At 42.0% G+C, this 18,022-nt stretch overlaps 1 protein-coding gene across 1 annotated transcript in view; it reads left to right on the top strand.

The window, feature by feature from the left end:
• LOC142492232 (vomeronasal type-2 receptor 26-like) overlaps positions 1–18,022 on the top strand; it is an 81,509-nt gene that overhangs the window by 50,831 nt on the left and 12,656 nt on the right. The window contains exon 6 of the mRNA XM_075594900.1: positions 14,033–14,156. Coding sequence (XP_075451015.1) covers positions 14,033–14,156 — 124 coding nt within the window. The remainder of the gene's footprint in view (positions 1–14,032; positions 14,157–18,022) is intronic.

An 18,022-nucleotide genomic window follows, 5' to 3' on the forward strand; every position in this document is an offset into this window, starting at 1 on the left:
TGTCTGGGGGTCCTCGGGTGGTCCCTGCGGTGTATGGGGTCTTCATTAAGGGGTTAAAAAACCCTCCCCCGCTACCCTGCCTGGACCAGCATTCCTAGAGCCACCACCACCACTTCCATTGATTGGCACAGTGTTAAAGCATACCCATATAATATAATATGGGCATGATATAGCATTATCATAGCCAAAGGTCAACCGAAAGAAAAAAACACAAACAATATCAAATTCAATCAAAACAATCACCAAATAAACAACAATAACAATACAAAATTAAACACAAACAAATACCAGAAATCAATAAACAATAACCAAATAAGAACCAGAATTGAAAATCAAAACACCAAAAAAACATAAATAAATGAAACTCCAAATAAACAACATTGTTAAAAGCTAAAGACCAAATATAATCCACAATTAAAAAGGAAACGCCAAAAACATTACAGAAATAAACATTTTAAAACACAAGAAAAAACCCAATAATTCAAAATTAAACAAAAAACAAAAAGAACAAGAAGACCCCTAATTGGATTACATTATAAGATGAAGAAAAGAAAGAAGAAGAAAAAAACTTATTCTATCTGAGGACTTTGTTCGAGAACTCCCTGAGACCCCGGGAATCAGAGGGTGAAGACATCTAAAGGTAAGAAAAAGAATTGAATGTATGTTATTTTAATCTTGCAGGTTTTTTCATTGTATTTTTTTTTTATTTGTATTTTTTTCATTGCCCATTGAAGTATTTATGTATACCCTTTTAGGGCTATAAATACATACAGTGAATAGCATTTTTTGGAAAATGCTTGCTTTTATTTCTTTATAATGTATTTTGGTTGTTTGATTTTTAATATTTATGCTATTTATTTTGTGTTTTGATTTTGAATTATGAGATTTTTTGTTTTGTTTATTTCTGTTATTTTTTTGGTGTTTTCTTTTTATTTGTGGTTTATATTTGGTCTTTAGCTTTTAATAAATGTGTTTATTTGGAGTTTTCTTTCATTTATTCATGTTTTTATTGGTGTTTTAATTTTTAATTCTGTTGCTTATTTGGCTATTGCTTTATTGATTTCTGCTATTTTTTTATTTACTTTGTTATTGTTGTTTATTTGGTGATTGTTTTGATTGAATTTGATATTGTTGTTTTTTTTTTTAGGTTGTCTATTGACTGTGATAGTGTTATATCATGCCCATCCATATTATATGGGCATGATTTATCACTGTGCCAAACAATTGGTTTATTGGCATTTGGAATGTGTATATTTTTTATGTAATGTGTTTTATTTTTAGCCTGTTTTTTGTTTACTTCCTATTTATTCCTATAGTGTTAAAGCAGGCCCATATTATATGGGCCTGTTTTAACACTGTGCCAATCAATGGGTAGTGGGGTGGTGTACCCGGGTAGGGTGAGTGGGTAGTGGGGAGGGTGGGATAATCCCTTAATTACTATAGCGGTAGCTAAATTCTAAGGTGATTAAGGGGTTTAGGGGCCATTAGATTGTATTTTTTTTTTTTATTGTTGATGCCCATGGAGGACAAGGACGGTGATGAGGATGAGGACAGCTAAGGGGGTTATTGAGTCACGCTCATGCTTCCTCCAGTCTCTGGTGTAAACCAACTCCTTCCTTTTGCTGCTTCTGTGCGTGGCGATATTCCCCTTCTCCACTGAAGATCCACTGAGGATTACTCAACAGGTTGACCAGTCATAGAAAACTAAAAGCACAGAGGCACTGAGGTTGAATAATATTATAATAAAAGTGAATACAAATAACAAGTATCAACTTACATATAATGAATTTGTTATCCAGTGAGATCTTAAGTGGTACAGTCCATGATGCCCTGTCCATGGGTAGAAGGGAAGCAGTGCCAAGCTCAAGACAGTCTATCCCGCGTGCTGAGATTGAGTAGTGTCTCCACCTTGCTCTGCAATGCTATTTACGGGTATGTGCAGAACCACGCAGTCCGTGTGCTGTTTTGTGCACGCCTCCCAAATTCACAGTCTCTCTCTCAAGCCAAGTGGCAATTAGCCAAGGGGCAGATTTGCATGCAGTGTCCACAGTGCTCTTACCACAACATGTTTCGCAGACTAATCTGCTTTGTCAGGCGGCAGTTGCAAGCATCCACATCAGCTTTAATATCCTATCACACAGGTGTGTTTAGATATAATCCAATTTCTTGCATGTAATTGGGTCTCATAAGAAACCCCAAGCAGAAATTCCACACAGGTGTGTCAGATATAATCCAATTTCCTGCAGGCAAATGGGTCCATAGATCTCCTAAAAAACCCCAAGCAGAAATTATAATAATCTCTATATCGATCAATTGGACAATTACAATGGCAGAGTGTGATTGTGCCATCCTTTTAATACAGATCATATGCAATTTATCTGATGTGAGTGCAACAAAGGAGCATATAAAAACGTTATCTATTAATACAATGATAAATAATTAAAACATAGTTCCAATACCAACCAAACAAACTGTGACATCACAACAAAAAAAGGTAAATGGGAAGGGAAGGGGAAAAGCAGGGGGAGGAGGAGAGAAGAAAAGAGAAGAAGAAAAGGGGGAGGGGGAACTGAGGAGAGACATAATAGAAAAGAAGAAGAAATGTAACACATATACTGTGTATTCACACATAGCCAAATATGTATACATATATGTATATACATAACCTAAACATTTGTGGATTTAAAACAGGGGTTAATAATGACCCTGAAGGATTGTAAAATCTCTAAATAGACACACACGCACGTAAGTGTAAGTAACTGCATGCATAAACCATAGGTGCCAGTTCCATTAGTATAATAGATAAGTGCATGAACATATGTAGAAAACATATCCCATACACTCACAACAAATGACCAAGCCAATATGAGTGTGAGCCCAATATTAAGGGTGGGGGGGGGGGGGTAAATGAAGATTACCTCCCTATTTTAGAAAGGGGGTAAGTTCTATGTAATAATTCAACCCTCCTGAAAAATTACTTTGCAATGTAAAATCCAGTACTGCTCCATTCTGGCAATATGGAGATCATGGTCCCTTGCTCTAATGTTATCCTTAATTCTCTCAAAACCCATATAGTTAATCCCCTCAATGCTACATCCATGGGCATCCCTAAAATGGATCAATATATGTGTCAGTGGTTTTGATGCCTCTTCCAACTTGTGGATGTTCTGAATATTCTGCGATGTTCCATAATCCGTATTTTGAGATTACGCTTTGTTCTGATTATGTACTGTAGTCCGCAGCTGCATTGCAGCACGCATACTACATATGTAGCCAGACAGTCAATGTAGTGTTTAATATGATACTCCTCTCTAGTAATGAAGGATTTTATAATCTTTTTGGATTTCATTTTCAGACAGATTTTGCATCTATTGCATTTATAATTGCCGATTATGCCCAAGGTATCTCTTAAATCCTTTTTCTGAGTTTTATTAGTACCTTTTAGGAGGCTTGGTGCAAGAATAGTTTTGCTTGTCTGTGATTTTCTAAAAACTACAGGGGGTTTGGTGGGGAGAGCTTTATTGAGAATGGGATCCATATGTAACATATGCCAGTGACGGGATAGTGCTTTTTTAATTAGTGCATGTGAACTATTGAATTGGGTAATAAAATATGGAGTTTTTTGTTTCAGTTTTTGTGCATCGACACTAGTGCCAATTGCTGCAAGAGTTGCGGTATTAATTTCACCTCTCACTAGGTTGCCCACATTTTGTTTCTTTTTATCTTTCTTGTGAAACAGTGTTTCCCTGTTTTTATTGGATGCTTTCTGATATGCGGTCAGTATTAATTGTTCCTTGTATCCCTTCTGTCTGAATCTTTCTTTTAAGAATTCCAACTGTTCCTCAAAGTTTCTAATATCCGCACAATTGCGCCTTAAGCGGAGGAACTGACTGTATGGAATATTGTCAATGCATTTGTGTTCATAGCCACTAGTAGGATGTAAATATGAATTGACATTTGTGGTTTCAAAGTAAGTTTTGGTGAGTATACTGTTTCTCTCATTATAGATTATCAGATCCAGAAATGTAATTTGGTCTCTACTGATCTCACTCGTAAATAGCAGATTACATTTGTTATTATTGATGTTCTTAATAAAAGAGTCAAAGGAGTCATTATCACTGTTCCAGATAATGAGAATGTCATTGATGTATCTCCTCCGAAGCACGAGCTGTGGAGGAGATACTGTCCCGCCCGAGCTGAGTCTAACAAAAGACGGGAGCTGGCCGGGCACACGACGGGCAAGTCGCGGAAAGTTGCAGGTGCGTTCCCCGCACGTTCCCCGGACTTTCCCACGCTTCAATAGATAAGCGCTATGGCGCTTTCTATTGAAAGCGCCCGAGGCGCGGGAAAGCGGCCGCGAACCTGCCTGGTTTTCGGCAGGAGACTGCCGCGCGGCGCCAGCGGTTTTTTTAAATTGCGGTGGCGGCCGCTTTAGATTCAGCTGCGCCGCCACTGTACACTGGTTTTCCAAATATGTTTTTTTAGGATGAGAGCAGCCTTCATCCTGGCAGGGGTAAGTGCAAGTTTTATTTACTTTCTGCTCCATATTTATGTTTTATTTTATATGGGCAAATACACTATTATCCATATCTGAATAATAGAATTTTGCCCATTACTGTACTGTATGTATTGTGTCAGGGGGGAGTGTACTTATTTTAATGTATTTTTTTTATGCACAGGATTGATACCGCAAGCCAGCGGGCATGCCCAGACACCTGTGGGGTCCACCACCCGTGGCACCTTCATTCACCCCCTCTGCCCCCAATAAACCTGCTATTGTGCCTTAACCCCATCATTGCCTTAGTGGCTAGCCACTAAGGTAATGAAGCTGCTTTAATGTAAATTTTAATAATAATGTGTGGGAGCAGGGGGTCTCCTGAGCTGATCTACTTTGATTTATGCCTCAGGGACCTTCCTTAGTTACTGAGCACTGGTATGGGTCATCGGGTGCCAGTATTGCCGCCATTTTTAGATTGTCCACGTCACGTGACCGAGGGATTTAATAAATGGAGGAGATACCAGCATCCCATATAACCCCATATCAGGGCCTGTAACTTGGGAAGCAGGGGGTCCCTGAAGCTGAAATAAATGAGGGTCATCTCAGGAGACCCCCAGCTCCCGCGCACAATTAATAAAAATTACATTAAAGCAACTTCATTACCATAGCGGATAGCCGCTATAGTAACAATTGTTTTTTTATTTTTATGAGGTTTTTTATACTAGTCTGCGGGAGCAGGGTATTCTGAGGTTAACTTCATTGATTTCAGCATTGGGAACCCCTACTTACCGAGATACAGGTCCTGTTGCGGGGTGCCGGTATCCCAGTACAGGATTTAAATCCCAGAGTTATGTGACAAGGGAGATTCAAAAGCACTGGGATATCAGCACCCCATAACAGGACCTGTATCTCGGAAGAAAGGGTGCCCGAGGCTGAAAACAATACAGTTCAGCTCAGGAGGCCCCCAACTCCCACACACTATTATCAAAATCAATTTTTTAATTGCACGATCGCCAGTAAGAGCCGTGCATGGAGACGCAGTTTCACCATGCAGCTCTTCCAGGCTGCAAATTTTTCTAACAGTTATCGCACTATAGGATTTATAGCACGATAGCACTGGTACAAAAAACAGGTCTGACGAAAGTGAATTTTTTCTATCAATCTTAAAAAATGGCGTTCATTCTTAGTGAAAACCAGTTCTGGCCTCATGTCTTAGAGCGCGATAAACAAATGCATAGGGGCCTATGCAGTAATCACTGATAAGCCAATTATCGAGGCCTTTTTGCCAAAAAGGCCCACTGCTATTCAGTAAGCCCTGAAGCCCTGATAAGTCGCCGATTAAAGGCCTTACGGCAATTTTTTTTTCCCAAGAACAAATGTTCACCAGAGAGAGTACCTTATCGGCAGGTTATCGCCAGGTAGACTGTCTCGCCACCGGAAACTCGGCATGTAGCTCTCGCACTGATTCACCAGGGATTCAGCCATTCTTGCATACTGCAAGTGCAACACGCCAAAAACATGCCGAGTTTGAACCCCTGCCAAGAGTGCTTCTTCGGCGCTTACTGCATGGAGCCCACAGTTTTTGCACAACTGCCAAATTGTAAACATGTTCTTCTAAAATATTGCATTAATAGACTTAAGATACAATACAACAAAGGTTTATTTTTACCCGGATTATTCTTTACTCAAATCATGCTATAGAGTGACAAACTAACATTTCACTCCATGACATATAATCATTACTCCTTAAACTATTTACCATTAAAAACAGGCAAGCAGCGGATAGCACCCGACGAATCATTGATCTGTTGGATATATCCAATAATGATAAAATATGATGTTGAGTTTAGATGCAGAAAAGGCGTTTGATAGGATCGGCTGGCCATATTTAGAGGCTATGCTTGGAGCGTTTGGATTTGGAAATAAACTAAATAAAGCAATCTTCTCATTATATTCTAACCCTACAGCTAAAGTTGTTAATCAGGGTCATCCATCAAATACACTTAAAATTATAAGCGGTACGAGACAGGGCTGTCCATTGTCTCCCCTCTTATTTGTCTCTGTATTGAACCGTTAGCATCACAGATTCGGAAACACCCTGACATCTCAGGAATCAAAATTCAATCCCAAGAGCATAAAATAGCTTTATATGCAGATTATATCTGTCTGACTGTCTCTAAACCACTCAAATCTCTGCCAAATCTATTTGACTTGTTAGGGAAATTCCATAGAATATCTGGTTATAAGATAAACCAGTCTAAATCTGAGGCACTAAATGTATCCCTTCCAAAAGAAATGGTAAAATTAATAGAGTTTAATTTCAATTTTAATTGGCAAAGTTCTGCGATTAAATATCATGGGGTACACATTACAAAGGATTTTAAAAGCCTATACTATGCAAATTATCCCTCACTCATTCGGTCTTTGATAATGGACATCAGAAAATGGAAGTCATATAAAATCTCCTGGATTGATAGGATACATAGTATTAAAATGAATATCCTCCCACGTATCATATAACTTTTCCAGACACTACCGGTACCACTTAGACTGAAAGATATGATTTCGCTTCAGTCTGAGATCTCCACATTTATATCAGGGGGGTTGGCAGTACCTTGTCTGCTGTCCTATTATAGAGCAGCCCAATTAAGTCAAATTATGCAGTGGCAGATCCATCCTGGATTGAAAAGATGGGTGGATCTAGAGCGAGAGGTTTGCTCCCCATTGGAGCTAAACAACATTATTTGGCTCCCCAAAATAGTCCTTAAGTCAGCTAACACTCTGCTATCCTCGATGACCAACTCTATTTCGGTTTGGGAGATTTCAAAATTTAGGCATAATTTAACTAATAGACATTCATTAATGACCCCTCTTTGGGGTAATCCAGAGTTTGTTCCGGGTATATCTAAAGTTGGTTTGTCAATATGGAAACAATGTGGCATTAATAGATTTAGAGATCTGGAGGAAAAAAAAAAAAAAAAAAAACATTTGAACAAATTAGATCAGGCAAAAAGATACCCCATATGGATTTTTTTAGATACCTTCAGATCAGAGCATTCTACTGTATAATAAACATTCTCCCTTTCCCCCATTGACTATGTTTGAAAAGCTCTGTCTAAGAGAGACAAATACAAAGCAGATCTGGGAGAAGAGGTGAGCGAAGAAGACTAGTTGACTATTGTAACAGTAGCAGCTAAGAGCTTGATATGCACTACTTTAAATGAGAACGCATATAAAGTCCTTATGAGGTGTATCTCACTCCACAGATATTAGCAAGGTTTGGACCCGGATGCTCCCCTCTGTGCCCAAGACAGTGTGGAGCATCGGCGAACCTGTTACACATGTTGTGTTCTTGTTCTCGGATAGTCCCATTATGGACACAAATTAGACATTGGCTTCAGAGGATTTTTGACCTCACTATTCCTCCGGATCCATGGCTGTTCCTTTTGAATAGGCCTTGGCCGGGCCTTTCCAAAACAGGTAATAAATTGATTATGCATTTAGCAACAGCCACGAGGTGCGAGATCGCGGCACTGTGGAAACAAGTAGAGATTCCAAATATCCCCCAGATTAGGAATAGAATGTGGTATATTTGCCAGATGGAAAAATTAATGAGTTTGGTCAATGACACTGGCGCCAAATTTATAAAAGTCTTGACGCCAGACAGATATCCCAGGAGTAGAGAGAACCACAATCTGGCAATGATAGAGATAAATGCGTTCTCGTTTGAAATACACACTCGGCCACGCTAATTCTCAGGCGGCCTGCACCGCGGGTAATTTAAAACCCCGTGCAGACGCGGCTGATGCCTGATGCGTGCCGCTCGTCACTGGAGCCTCAGCTGGTGAGCCGGTCACACGTACCAGGGTTACGCCGGCATCCCAAAGATGGCCCGAACATGGGGGGTGAAGGCGGGGTAAGGCCCAGTGATGCTGTCCCTGCGTTGTGCATCACTGGGATTGGGAGAAGCAGAGGCGGAGCAGCCAGGTGGACACGCGTCATTGGACCGGAGGAAGGGAAGATGCGGCTGGCGCGCGGCCAAGTTCGGCGCCAGCCAAAAAAAGCCCCGAAAAATTGCGGGCATTTGTAAGAATAAAGCTGGCCGCAGCAGTATGGGCAAGAATATGGGTAAGAATGAGCTATAGGTCATCTTTTAATAAGACTAACAAGGCCTTCAAGGATGAAATAAGAAAAAAAAGAAATAATAGAAAAATAATAAGGATGTTAGTCATCCACACAAGAATTGGAGAGAGTTCTTATAGGAGTAATAGTAAAATAAGAAAGGAAGAGATCCCACACCTGTTATCCCCCCTCCCCACCCCCTTTTTTTTTTTTTTTTTGCCTTTTGTTTTTTATTTTTTTGTTTGATACAATTTTAATGAGAGTATTTTTTTTGTTCCACTTTTGAAATTTCTGAATATACGATGTTTTGTTTGATATGAAAAAATTCAATGAAAATTTAAAAAAGTTGAAAAAAAAAACTATTTACCATAATCAGTCTAAAAAAAAAAAAAAACATCAAACAAAAAGCATTTGAAAGGATGTTTCCTTTTTCTTTCTTAGCTTGGACACAGAATTATAAGACAAACAGAAATCATAAACTTCTGATTTTGTAGCCAAATATTTACATATGATCCTAAAAAATTATACCTCATCAATGATACCAAAATCTTAACTAAACAATAGTATTTCTCTATATTCTTGGTGAAAAAAACAAAACAAAAAAAATGTTGATTATTTTTCCTGCATCAAAAATCTAATTTAAAATGAATTTCCTTTATCATTCCTATAATTATAACTAATCTGAATACTTTCATCATACAGCTCAACCCCATAATAGCACGGTCCTAGGGGGCCACCCCATCTGACCGCGCTATAATGGGGATTGCGCTAAAAAAAAAATTAAATGGCCGCCGTGCTCCCCGTCACAAGGAGGGGGGAAGAGGGTGGAGGGGGGAGAGGGTGGAGGGAGGAGATGGAGTAAGGCGCCGGCAGCCCTACATGATCCCCCTTAGCAGCCTCCATACTTCCCCCAGCAGCTCCGTACCAATCACCCCCCATCAGCTCTGCACTGATCCCGAGCCCCACACGGATCCCCGCCAGCAGCACGCACCGATACCCCCACTGCTCCACACAGATCCCCGCCAGCAAATCCACACCAATCCCCCCCAGCCCCGCACCGATCCCACCCAGCAGCCCCACAATGCCCCCAGCAGCCATGACACCAGAGTTAGGGGTATGAGGGGAGGGCTGTATGTGTGCTGTGTGTGTGCTGTTTGTTTGTGCTGTGTGTGTGCTGGTGCTGTGTGTGCTGTGAGTGTGTGTAGTGTACTGTGACTGTGTGCGGTGTGTGCTCTGTGTGCTGTGTGTGCTGTGTGTGCTGTGTGTGCTGTGTGTGCTGTGTGTGCTGTGTGTGCTGTGTGCAGTGAGTGTGTGCAGTGTGCTGTGAGTGTGTGCAGTGTGCTGTGTGTGCTGTGTGTGTGCTGGTGCTGTGTGTGCAGTGTGTGTGCTGTGTACAGTGAGTGTGTGTGTGCTGTGTGCATTGAGTATGTGCTATGTGTGTTGTGTGTGCAGTGTGCTGTGATTGTGTGCAGTGTGCTGTGAGTGTGTGTAGTGTGCAGTGAGTGAGTGTGTGCTGGTGCTGTGTGTGTGGTGTGTGTGCAGTGTGTTGTGTGTGTGCTGTGTGTGTGCAGTGTGTGTGCAGTGTGCTGTGTGTGCAGTGTACAGTGAGTGTTTTCAGTGTGCAGTGAGTGTGTTTAGTGTATGTGTGTGCTGTGAGTGTGTGCAGTGTGCTGTGTGCTGGTGCTGTGTGGGCATTGTGTGTGCAGTGTGTGTGCTGCGTGTGTAGTGTGCAGTGTGTAGTGTGCTGTTTGTGTGCTGTGTGTGTGCAGTGTGTGTGTGTGTGCGTGTGCGTGTGTGTGTGCAAACCCCCCTTTTTTTAAATATATATATTCAGGGTCCATGCTCAAACCGCGTTATTTGCGGATCCGCGTTATAGCGGATTGCGCTATAACGGGGTTGAGTTGTATGCATTAATTTGTTTAAATCTAATTGAAAAAAAATCTTTAGAATTCTAGCTAACTTCTTTCTTGGTTAATGTTAACTTGCATGTCTATGAACTGCACAAATTCCTGTGTAATTCTCAGTGAAGCTTTCACTCTTTCAGTGAAAAAAAGATGGGGGCTGCTGCAGTGAGTTGCAGACATCTTCAAGAGGGAGAGAGAGAGCTGAATTGATTTTTCGTTCAGCCTCAATCCCTATCCATGATTTTCCTTGAAATTACTTAATATTTCTGCTAATCTCTTCTCCTGTGTCTCTTTTCACAAAGCATACAATTTAAAATGTTTTCCTGATACAGTGCTAGGAATTTAGCAATACTGATTTTTCAACCCTAACACTGCAAATTGCTTACAATTTAGGTCAATGTCACATGTCCTATCCTTACATTTAACTATTATAATTTCTTCCTCCTGTATCACGACCAGCTTGTTCACAAGCTCAAACTTCAATTTAGCTTTAAATATTTCAAACTTCCTCCCTTTTACCTCTTTAATTCTGTCTAGGGTTGGGCTAAAGTCGTGAGTGGAGAACCTCAGGGATCGGTACTGGGACCCCTGCTTTTTAACTTGTTTATTAATGACCTTGAGCTTGTCATTGAGAGAAAAGTCTCCATCTTTGCTGATGATCCTAAATTGTGTAAGGTAATAGAATCAGAGCAGGATGTAATTTCTCTTCAGAAGGACTTGGAGAGACTGGAAACGTGGGCAGGTAAATGGCAGATGAGGTTTAATACAGATAAATGTAAGGTTATGCATTTGGGATGCAAGAATAAACAGGCGACTTACAAATTAAATGGGGATAAATTGGGGGAATCCTTCATGGAGGAGGATTTAGGAGTGCTTGTAGACATCAGGCTTAGCAATAGTGCCCAATGTCATGCAGTAGCTGCAAAGGCAAACAAGATCTTATCTTGCATCAAACGGGCAATCGATGGAAGTAAACATAACTATGCCCCTTTACAAAACATTAGTAAGACCACACCTTGAATATGGAGTACAATTTTGGGCACCAAACCTAAGAAAAGACAATGGAAGTCTTCCTGTTACTTACAGATGTAGCTAGTCAGATTGTCCCTAGTGAAAACACAACATCGGCAGCTACAGTGGCGACACAGTTTATCGCACTGCGGCCAGATCCGCAAGCCGGGAGATTTCCCGGCTTGCTAGTGGCCGCCCCTCGGCGTGCCGCGCGTCATAGACGCGTGGTCACGCGTCTTCGGGAGCGTGCGCCCCCTGCACGCGCGTCCAGGGGCTCCCCGAGGGAGCCCTGGTGTCCCGCAATCGCGGGACAGCGGCAGGGGGTTCCGGGGGACCCGGCGGACCCGGCAGCGGTAGGGAGAGCGCCCCGATCGGAGGGCGCTCTTCCGCTGCTTCGGCGCGCGCCCGTCACTCTCGGGCGCGCGCCAGGCTACTGCTGCGGCCAAGAATGGGCAAATGCTCGAATAAACTTGGCCGCAGCAGTAGGTCCATACACTTTTATTATTATGTATAGAGTGCAACAATTGGGGTACTTTGGATCTTGAATCAATTATATGCACCTTGTAATACTCCACATGCACCTTACTTATTTAATATAGGTTCTTTGTAGATTAAGGCAGCACTAGGTGAGCGGTATATCTCATGTTAAGTATCTTAGTACTTCTTGCAATAATGGACATCCCTTCTTTATTCTCACGGTTAACCACATTTTTCCTCCTGAACTGGAAACAATATCTATGAAGTCTGTCAATTCCGGATCGGCATAGACAAAGTTGACAGTCTGAGATAAGGTTTAGAGAATCCCCTCTCCTTTTGGGAGACACAATAACTCTCACCTTTACCCCTTTAGATGTTAGTCCGTGGCCGAACTCTCCACCATTATGTTACAAAAATCTTTGCAATGTAATACTCAGGAATCAGGTTTCCACTTCAAATTCGAAAGTCTTTATTTCTTCAATCAGGTCAGCATTTTTTATAGCAAGGATACTTGCATATACTGTAGCATATACTGTAGATACTTCTGTTCAGTTTCAAGTATCTGAATGTAGTGATTATGCTATGTTCAAAGTGATTCTTTATTCTATCAGGACAAAGAGATATAAATCACATGTCTTAGCTAACTGCTTTTGCTGACTAAAACATTCTTATTTTTAGTACCAGGCTGTATTTACTCTGTACTACAGGAAGTTGCCATCTGCAAACATCTGTCTGAAATGTTTGGAATTTATCTTATCACTAACATTTCTAGGTTTCAAGTTGTCCCTGAAGTTACAAACTTAAAATAAGATCCCTTAAAAGAAAAACAACTTGAAATGTTTTAACCTATTGAGTGCTGAATATATATATTGCTTTCCTACTTAATATAGAAAAATATATAGATATTAAATAATATATACATTTTCAGTTTGCAGTTACAGGAACAGTAAATCTTGCTGCATCTGTAGATGTGAGTATGTGAACATAGAATTACCTGTAACTAAATCCCACTACTTAAGTGTCCACTGCATGGTCTAACCATGGTATTTCCTGAACATAGGCCAATTTTTATGTCAGGTGTGCAAAGAGTGACATTGCACAAACTGACATTGTTTATAATGGAAGTTTGAGACTTTAAAACCATAGCATACCCATTATTCATAATGTGTGTAAGATGTGTGTTTAAGATTCTCATTCAATAAACTTTGTGTTCCAATCAGCACTATTCTGACAATGAAGGCTACTAATGCCTGTAAGCAATAACATATATTGAGTAATAACATGGAGAAAGCAGAGATGTCGAACAATCACATTCAGAGCAGGACTCTAATATAACTTCCTGATATTGTGTTGCATGATCTGGGGCTGGTAACTGGTCTAGCTGGACTGCCAGGTAGCTAGGGCCTGTCCGTCTAGTACGTCTCCCAAGGGAAGTGTAATGGGTGCTCACCACAAACAGGATGGCACCGCAAGGCTGAGGTGGGGATGTTAGTATGAACCGACCTCCAGCCGCGTGAGCGCGTCTGGAGTGCAAAGTGATAGTCGTGTAGCCAGGTCAGGGTTGGACAAGGTAGGGTAGTCGTAATAGTCATCGTGGTCAGTGTTTGAAGAAGTCGGATGGTCGTAGAGGACAGCATTTGTCGAGGAGCGAAGACGGTAGAGGTCAGATGCAAGCCGAGGTCGAGTAGGAGAGAAGTCGGTTGTGGGGGCGGGACCTAATGCCGTAAACATAGGTTTTGATTTTATTATTATTTTATTACTTGGTTTTGCCTTAAAGAGACAGTGTGCCTCTTTCTTTTATTTTGGAAAGTTAATCAATGCAGGTTTAAAGTCTAAAAACATACCTTTTTCACTCTTACTGACCCTACTGCGAGGCCGTACTGCCACAACAGTTAGACCCTTTATGCACGACACTATGTAACAGGGAAAATCTATATTACTCAATCTGCGCTGTGCATGCAGCAATGCTAGAAATGAAACATTATAATATGTGGCTCATGACTTTCCCTTGCATTCTCAGACACCCCGCTCTGTGTGCAGTGAGAGCTGCCTGCCTGGGTACAGAAAAGCTCAGCAGGAAGGAAAGCCCAGATGCTGCTATGTCTGTGTTCAATGCACAGAGGGGGAGATCTCCAACAGCACTGGTTAGTAACTCCTAACTCATTCATATTCTGTTTTGCTCCCCATCAGCTAAACATTATAGGCATAAGGGAATTTTCATTCAGGCAGTCGGAACAGAGAAAAACACTTAAGTCGTGATTAAGGTACTTTAGAAGTGTATAGCAGGAAATTCCTGTGAGGTGAGCAGTGCATATGTAACTCAGACTTCTAAGACACCCCACTGGTTTGGTTCCACAGTGTCTGAAAAAGTCCGTAGTTGAAAGCTTTAGCCGAATAAAGTGTGAAGTGTGGAGGGCTAATACAAATATCCCCATCTTAGTAAATGTCTGGGCAAATGGCCCAGATGTCCGGCCCATCTTAGTAAATGTCTGGGCAAATGGCCCAGATGTCGCCAGGTAAGGGAGGTGGCTCGGGTATGCTATGCGCAGAGGTGCAAGGTTCGTGCATGCCCATAGCAAACTAATAAGCCCCTCTTCCAGGTTTGCCATGTATGGGCAACTCTGGGATAGGTGGGAATATTAGTTCCAATGCAGAGATTGGCTGCAGAGGTTACAGATAAGGGTTTTGTATTGTATAAGAATCCCTGCATCTGATCGGGAGTCAAATTCATCATGCAGTGAAAGATTCATACGGTAAGAAGATTTAACATTGTAACTAAGATTTGTACAAGCTTCAGTAGTTCGTAAGAACTAAGGAATTCAGAACCAATTCTACGATGGTAGAACGAGGAAAGCAGCTCTGGCGGAGAAACAGTGGTTGCGAGCGCTCCACTAGCCAAAGACTGTTTTTGGCTTTGTATGCACACAACTGGGAATTTTTACCTAAAGACACTATTTCTAAAGATTTTGTTTTGGAAGTAGAAAATTTCGTTTTGACCTGTCCCAGTTAGTGTATTTCAAGTGTTTTTTGTAAATTACCGTGTGTGTGTTCATTCTGTAAATAAATAACAATTTATTGTATCTCTTGTATTACTCAGCCAAAGAATACGGGTAATTTTGGTGTTAAAAGTTCTGGTCTACAGTGACATTGGGAACGGGGCTTACGAATAAATCTATCCTCGGAACAAAATTCGCAAACATTACCTCTTTATGAGCCCTTTTTCTTGAAGGGTAGTTACTCACAAAAGTCCTGGAACATTCTCAAAAGCGGGACTTAGAAACTTTCCTAAGTTTAAAATCCTTGAAGCCGTCCCGCGTCTATTCAGTCCAGAGAATCTTTGAATTTGCCACTGTTAGTTTGGTGCTTGGAATCTGCGCTCCTGAGTGGCTGCAAGCTCTCTTAAGGCTTTCAAGCTCTCATTCACTAACCTGTGCAGCCTATCAGAGTGTGGGAATCCATCCGATTTGCTGGTATTGTAAAGCCAGGAGGGCACCTTTTCTCAGTCTGTAAAGGGACATGCGCCAACCTAGCATCTCTGCCTCTTTGCATACTGAGCCCACCCGCTGCCCAGGCTTCACAATCTGGGATCTGGCAAATGGTTAACGGATAGCCTTGTGTTAACCCAGGATGTGGGTACTCAAGCAGAACTGCCGTACCCTTCCTGTTCTAACACCTTGGCATCCCTGAGGCTTTCAAGTACGGACTCCGCACAGACACAGAGGCGCAAAGCTTGGTAGCCATCTGTGTTTTCCGGAATCCATGACTTGGAAATCCCTCCGTTCATATACAGGTTATCAATTTATATATACCTATTATAAATATAACAATTTAATAAAATATATTGTGTCCTGTCTTCTGTGTGCTAGAAGATGTACGTTCCTATTCCGGTGTCAGGGATGGAGTGAGTTTATAAATCACCTACTGTACATTCACTAGCCTCATTCTTGGCACACTTTAGAAAAATAACCCCTGCTACATTAGGGACTCTGTGTATAGCTGCAGATATAGTTTATCCCCTTCATACCCATTTACCTTGTCTGGATGATGCTGCAACAGGGATCCTGGCGGTGAGTCGTAATAGTGCTTTCAGAGTCAGAGTTTGGCAGAGTAATGTGCTTGGCTGTATTCGAGAACCTCATTCAATTCCTGAATAAAACTTTTGGGGTATCCCATAACTCTGGAACCCTGACACATAGCTACATTCTCAAAAGACTATCTCCGACAAACCTACCCTGAAACTTACAGCCTAGAAATCTCCCAATCCCAGAACCCCAGTAAAGACTAAAGACAACTAGGTCTTTAATGTCACAAAAGTTCCACACAGTCTCAGCAATGCATTTTTGACATCTGGGTCCAAGAGCTGACACTCTAGGACCCCAATACATGGGTCAGGGTTAACCATGTTGGCTTAACATTTATTGATGAGCCTGGTTAACTCCTTCACTGTCACATCAGGTGGTTCCCATTCGTGTCTAGGGGCCCACGGATAAATCCCATGGGTGTCTGGGGGCCCCCAGGTGATTCCCACAGGTGTTTGGGGGTACTTAGTTGGTCCCTGTGGGTGTCAGGGGTCCTCGGGTGGTCCCTTTTGGTGTCCAGGGGTCCTCGGTGGTCCCCATGGATGTCCGGGGATCCTCGGGTGGTGCCTGCAGGTCAATCCTGTTGCAAAAAAAATAAATGTGTGTAACAGTTCGACCCCTACCCAATCTCATATGGGCCCCTATGTGAGGAATCTGCCCCCAGTTACATGTCATGTCGTGTGGTGCACCTGCTGGCTTACAGGACTCCAGAATCTCCCGCTTGATGGTATTGGGGAATTCACTAGGACTGGCTCGTGAGGTAGTGCTGAGAACGTACTCACTTTTGGTACAGCGCCTCCATCTCTTCCAAGTCCCCACGATAGCAGGGAGGAGTCTCTGTAAGAGAACCCCTGGGTGCAACTTCTCCCTGAATGACTCCAGGCTCAGCCGAGAAGTTCTTTCAATCAAGGCATTGAACTTTATTAACATCTTCATTGGCAGACTGCCCATCATAGCGGCCGGTACTTAGCCGCACATGTTGAAGTTGCCCACCTCAAGGAAGTCCCTCCCTGACTCTATAATAGAGAAAGGAGAATCTCTGCCACCTCTCCCCTAAGGGAGGGCCTTAAGCTGTGCCAGAGACCTGCATAGTGCTGGATCAGAGTGTCACACTATGCAACCACTTGATAGACTTGATCTTGAACTCCACTGAACAGAGCACTCAGTGAACACTTGATTCAACTGCTAAATTCAGAAAGTGATGCGTAATATATAGCTCCAGAAGGCCCACCCCTGTGTCACTGTCAGTGGACACAGAGCATTCTGTCACTTCCTTTGCTACACTCTACACCTCACAGGGGGTTGAGGGCAAACCTCATGATTACTTCTGGCAAACCTGCCCATTTAACAGGGATTAACGCACAGAAGGAGAGAGGCATGTAACCCTAAAATTACACAAGGCTACATGTGCATACATTTAAAAAAAGTGCACCTCCCTCCCACCCCCTCCCCCCCCAAAACATACAGTACAGTAATGGGCAAAATAACTATTATCCCCATATGGATAATAGCTCATTTGCCCATTATTAAATCAAACATTTGGCTGCCAGCATAAATTAAGTAAATAAACCATTCGACTTACCCTTGCCATTATGAAGGGCATCCTCGTCAGCATACTTCAGGGCCATGTCCTACGTTGACAGAAATAATACATGACATAAAACAATCTAATGGCCCCTTACCCCTTAATCACGTTAGAGGTTAATAACCACTATAGTAATTAAGGGGTTAACCCACCCATCCCCGCTACCCACACTGGAGTCCTAACCACTCACCCCGGGCCCACTACATGCACCCTGTATTCATTGATTGGCATAGTGGTACTTCATACCTATATAATATGGGCATGATAAGCCACTATAGCACTCAATGGTCACCTAATTAAAAAGCATGAATTCCAAATAAACAAACAATAATCAAACATCTACACA

Source organism: Ascaphus truei, chromosome 4 (genome assembly GCF_040206685.1).
Source record: "Ascaphus truei isolate aAscTru1 chromosome 4, aAscTru1.hap1, whole genome shotgun sequence".
Taxonomy (NCBI): domain Eukaryota; kingdom Metazoa; phylum Chordata; class Amphibia; order Anura; family Ascaphidae; genus Ascaphus; species Ascaphus truei.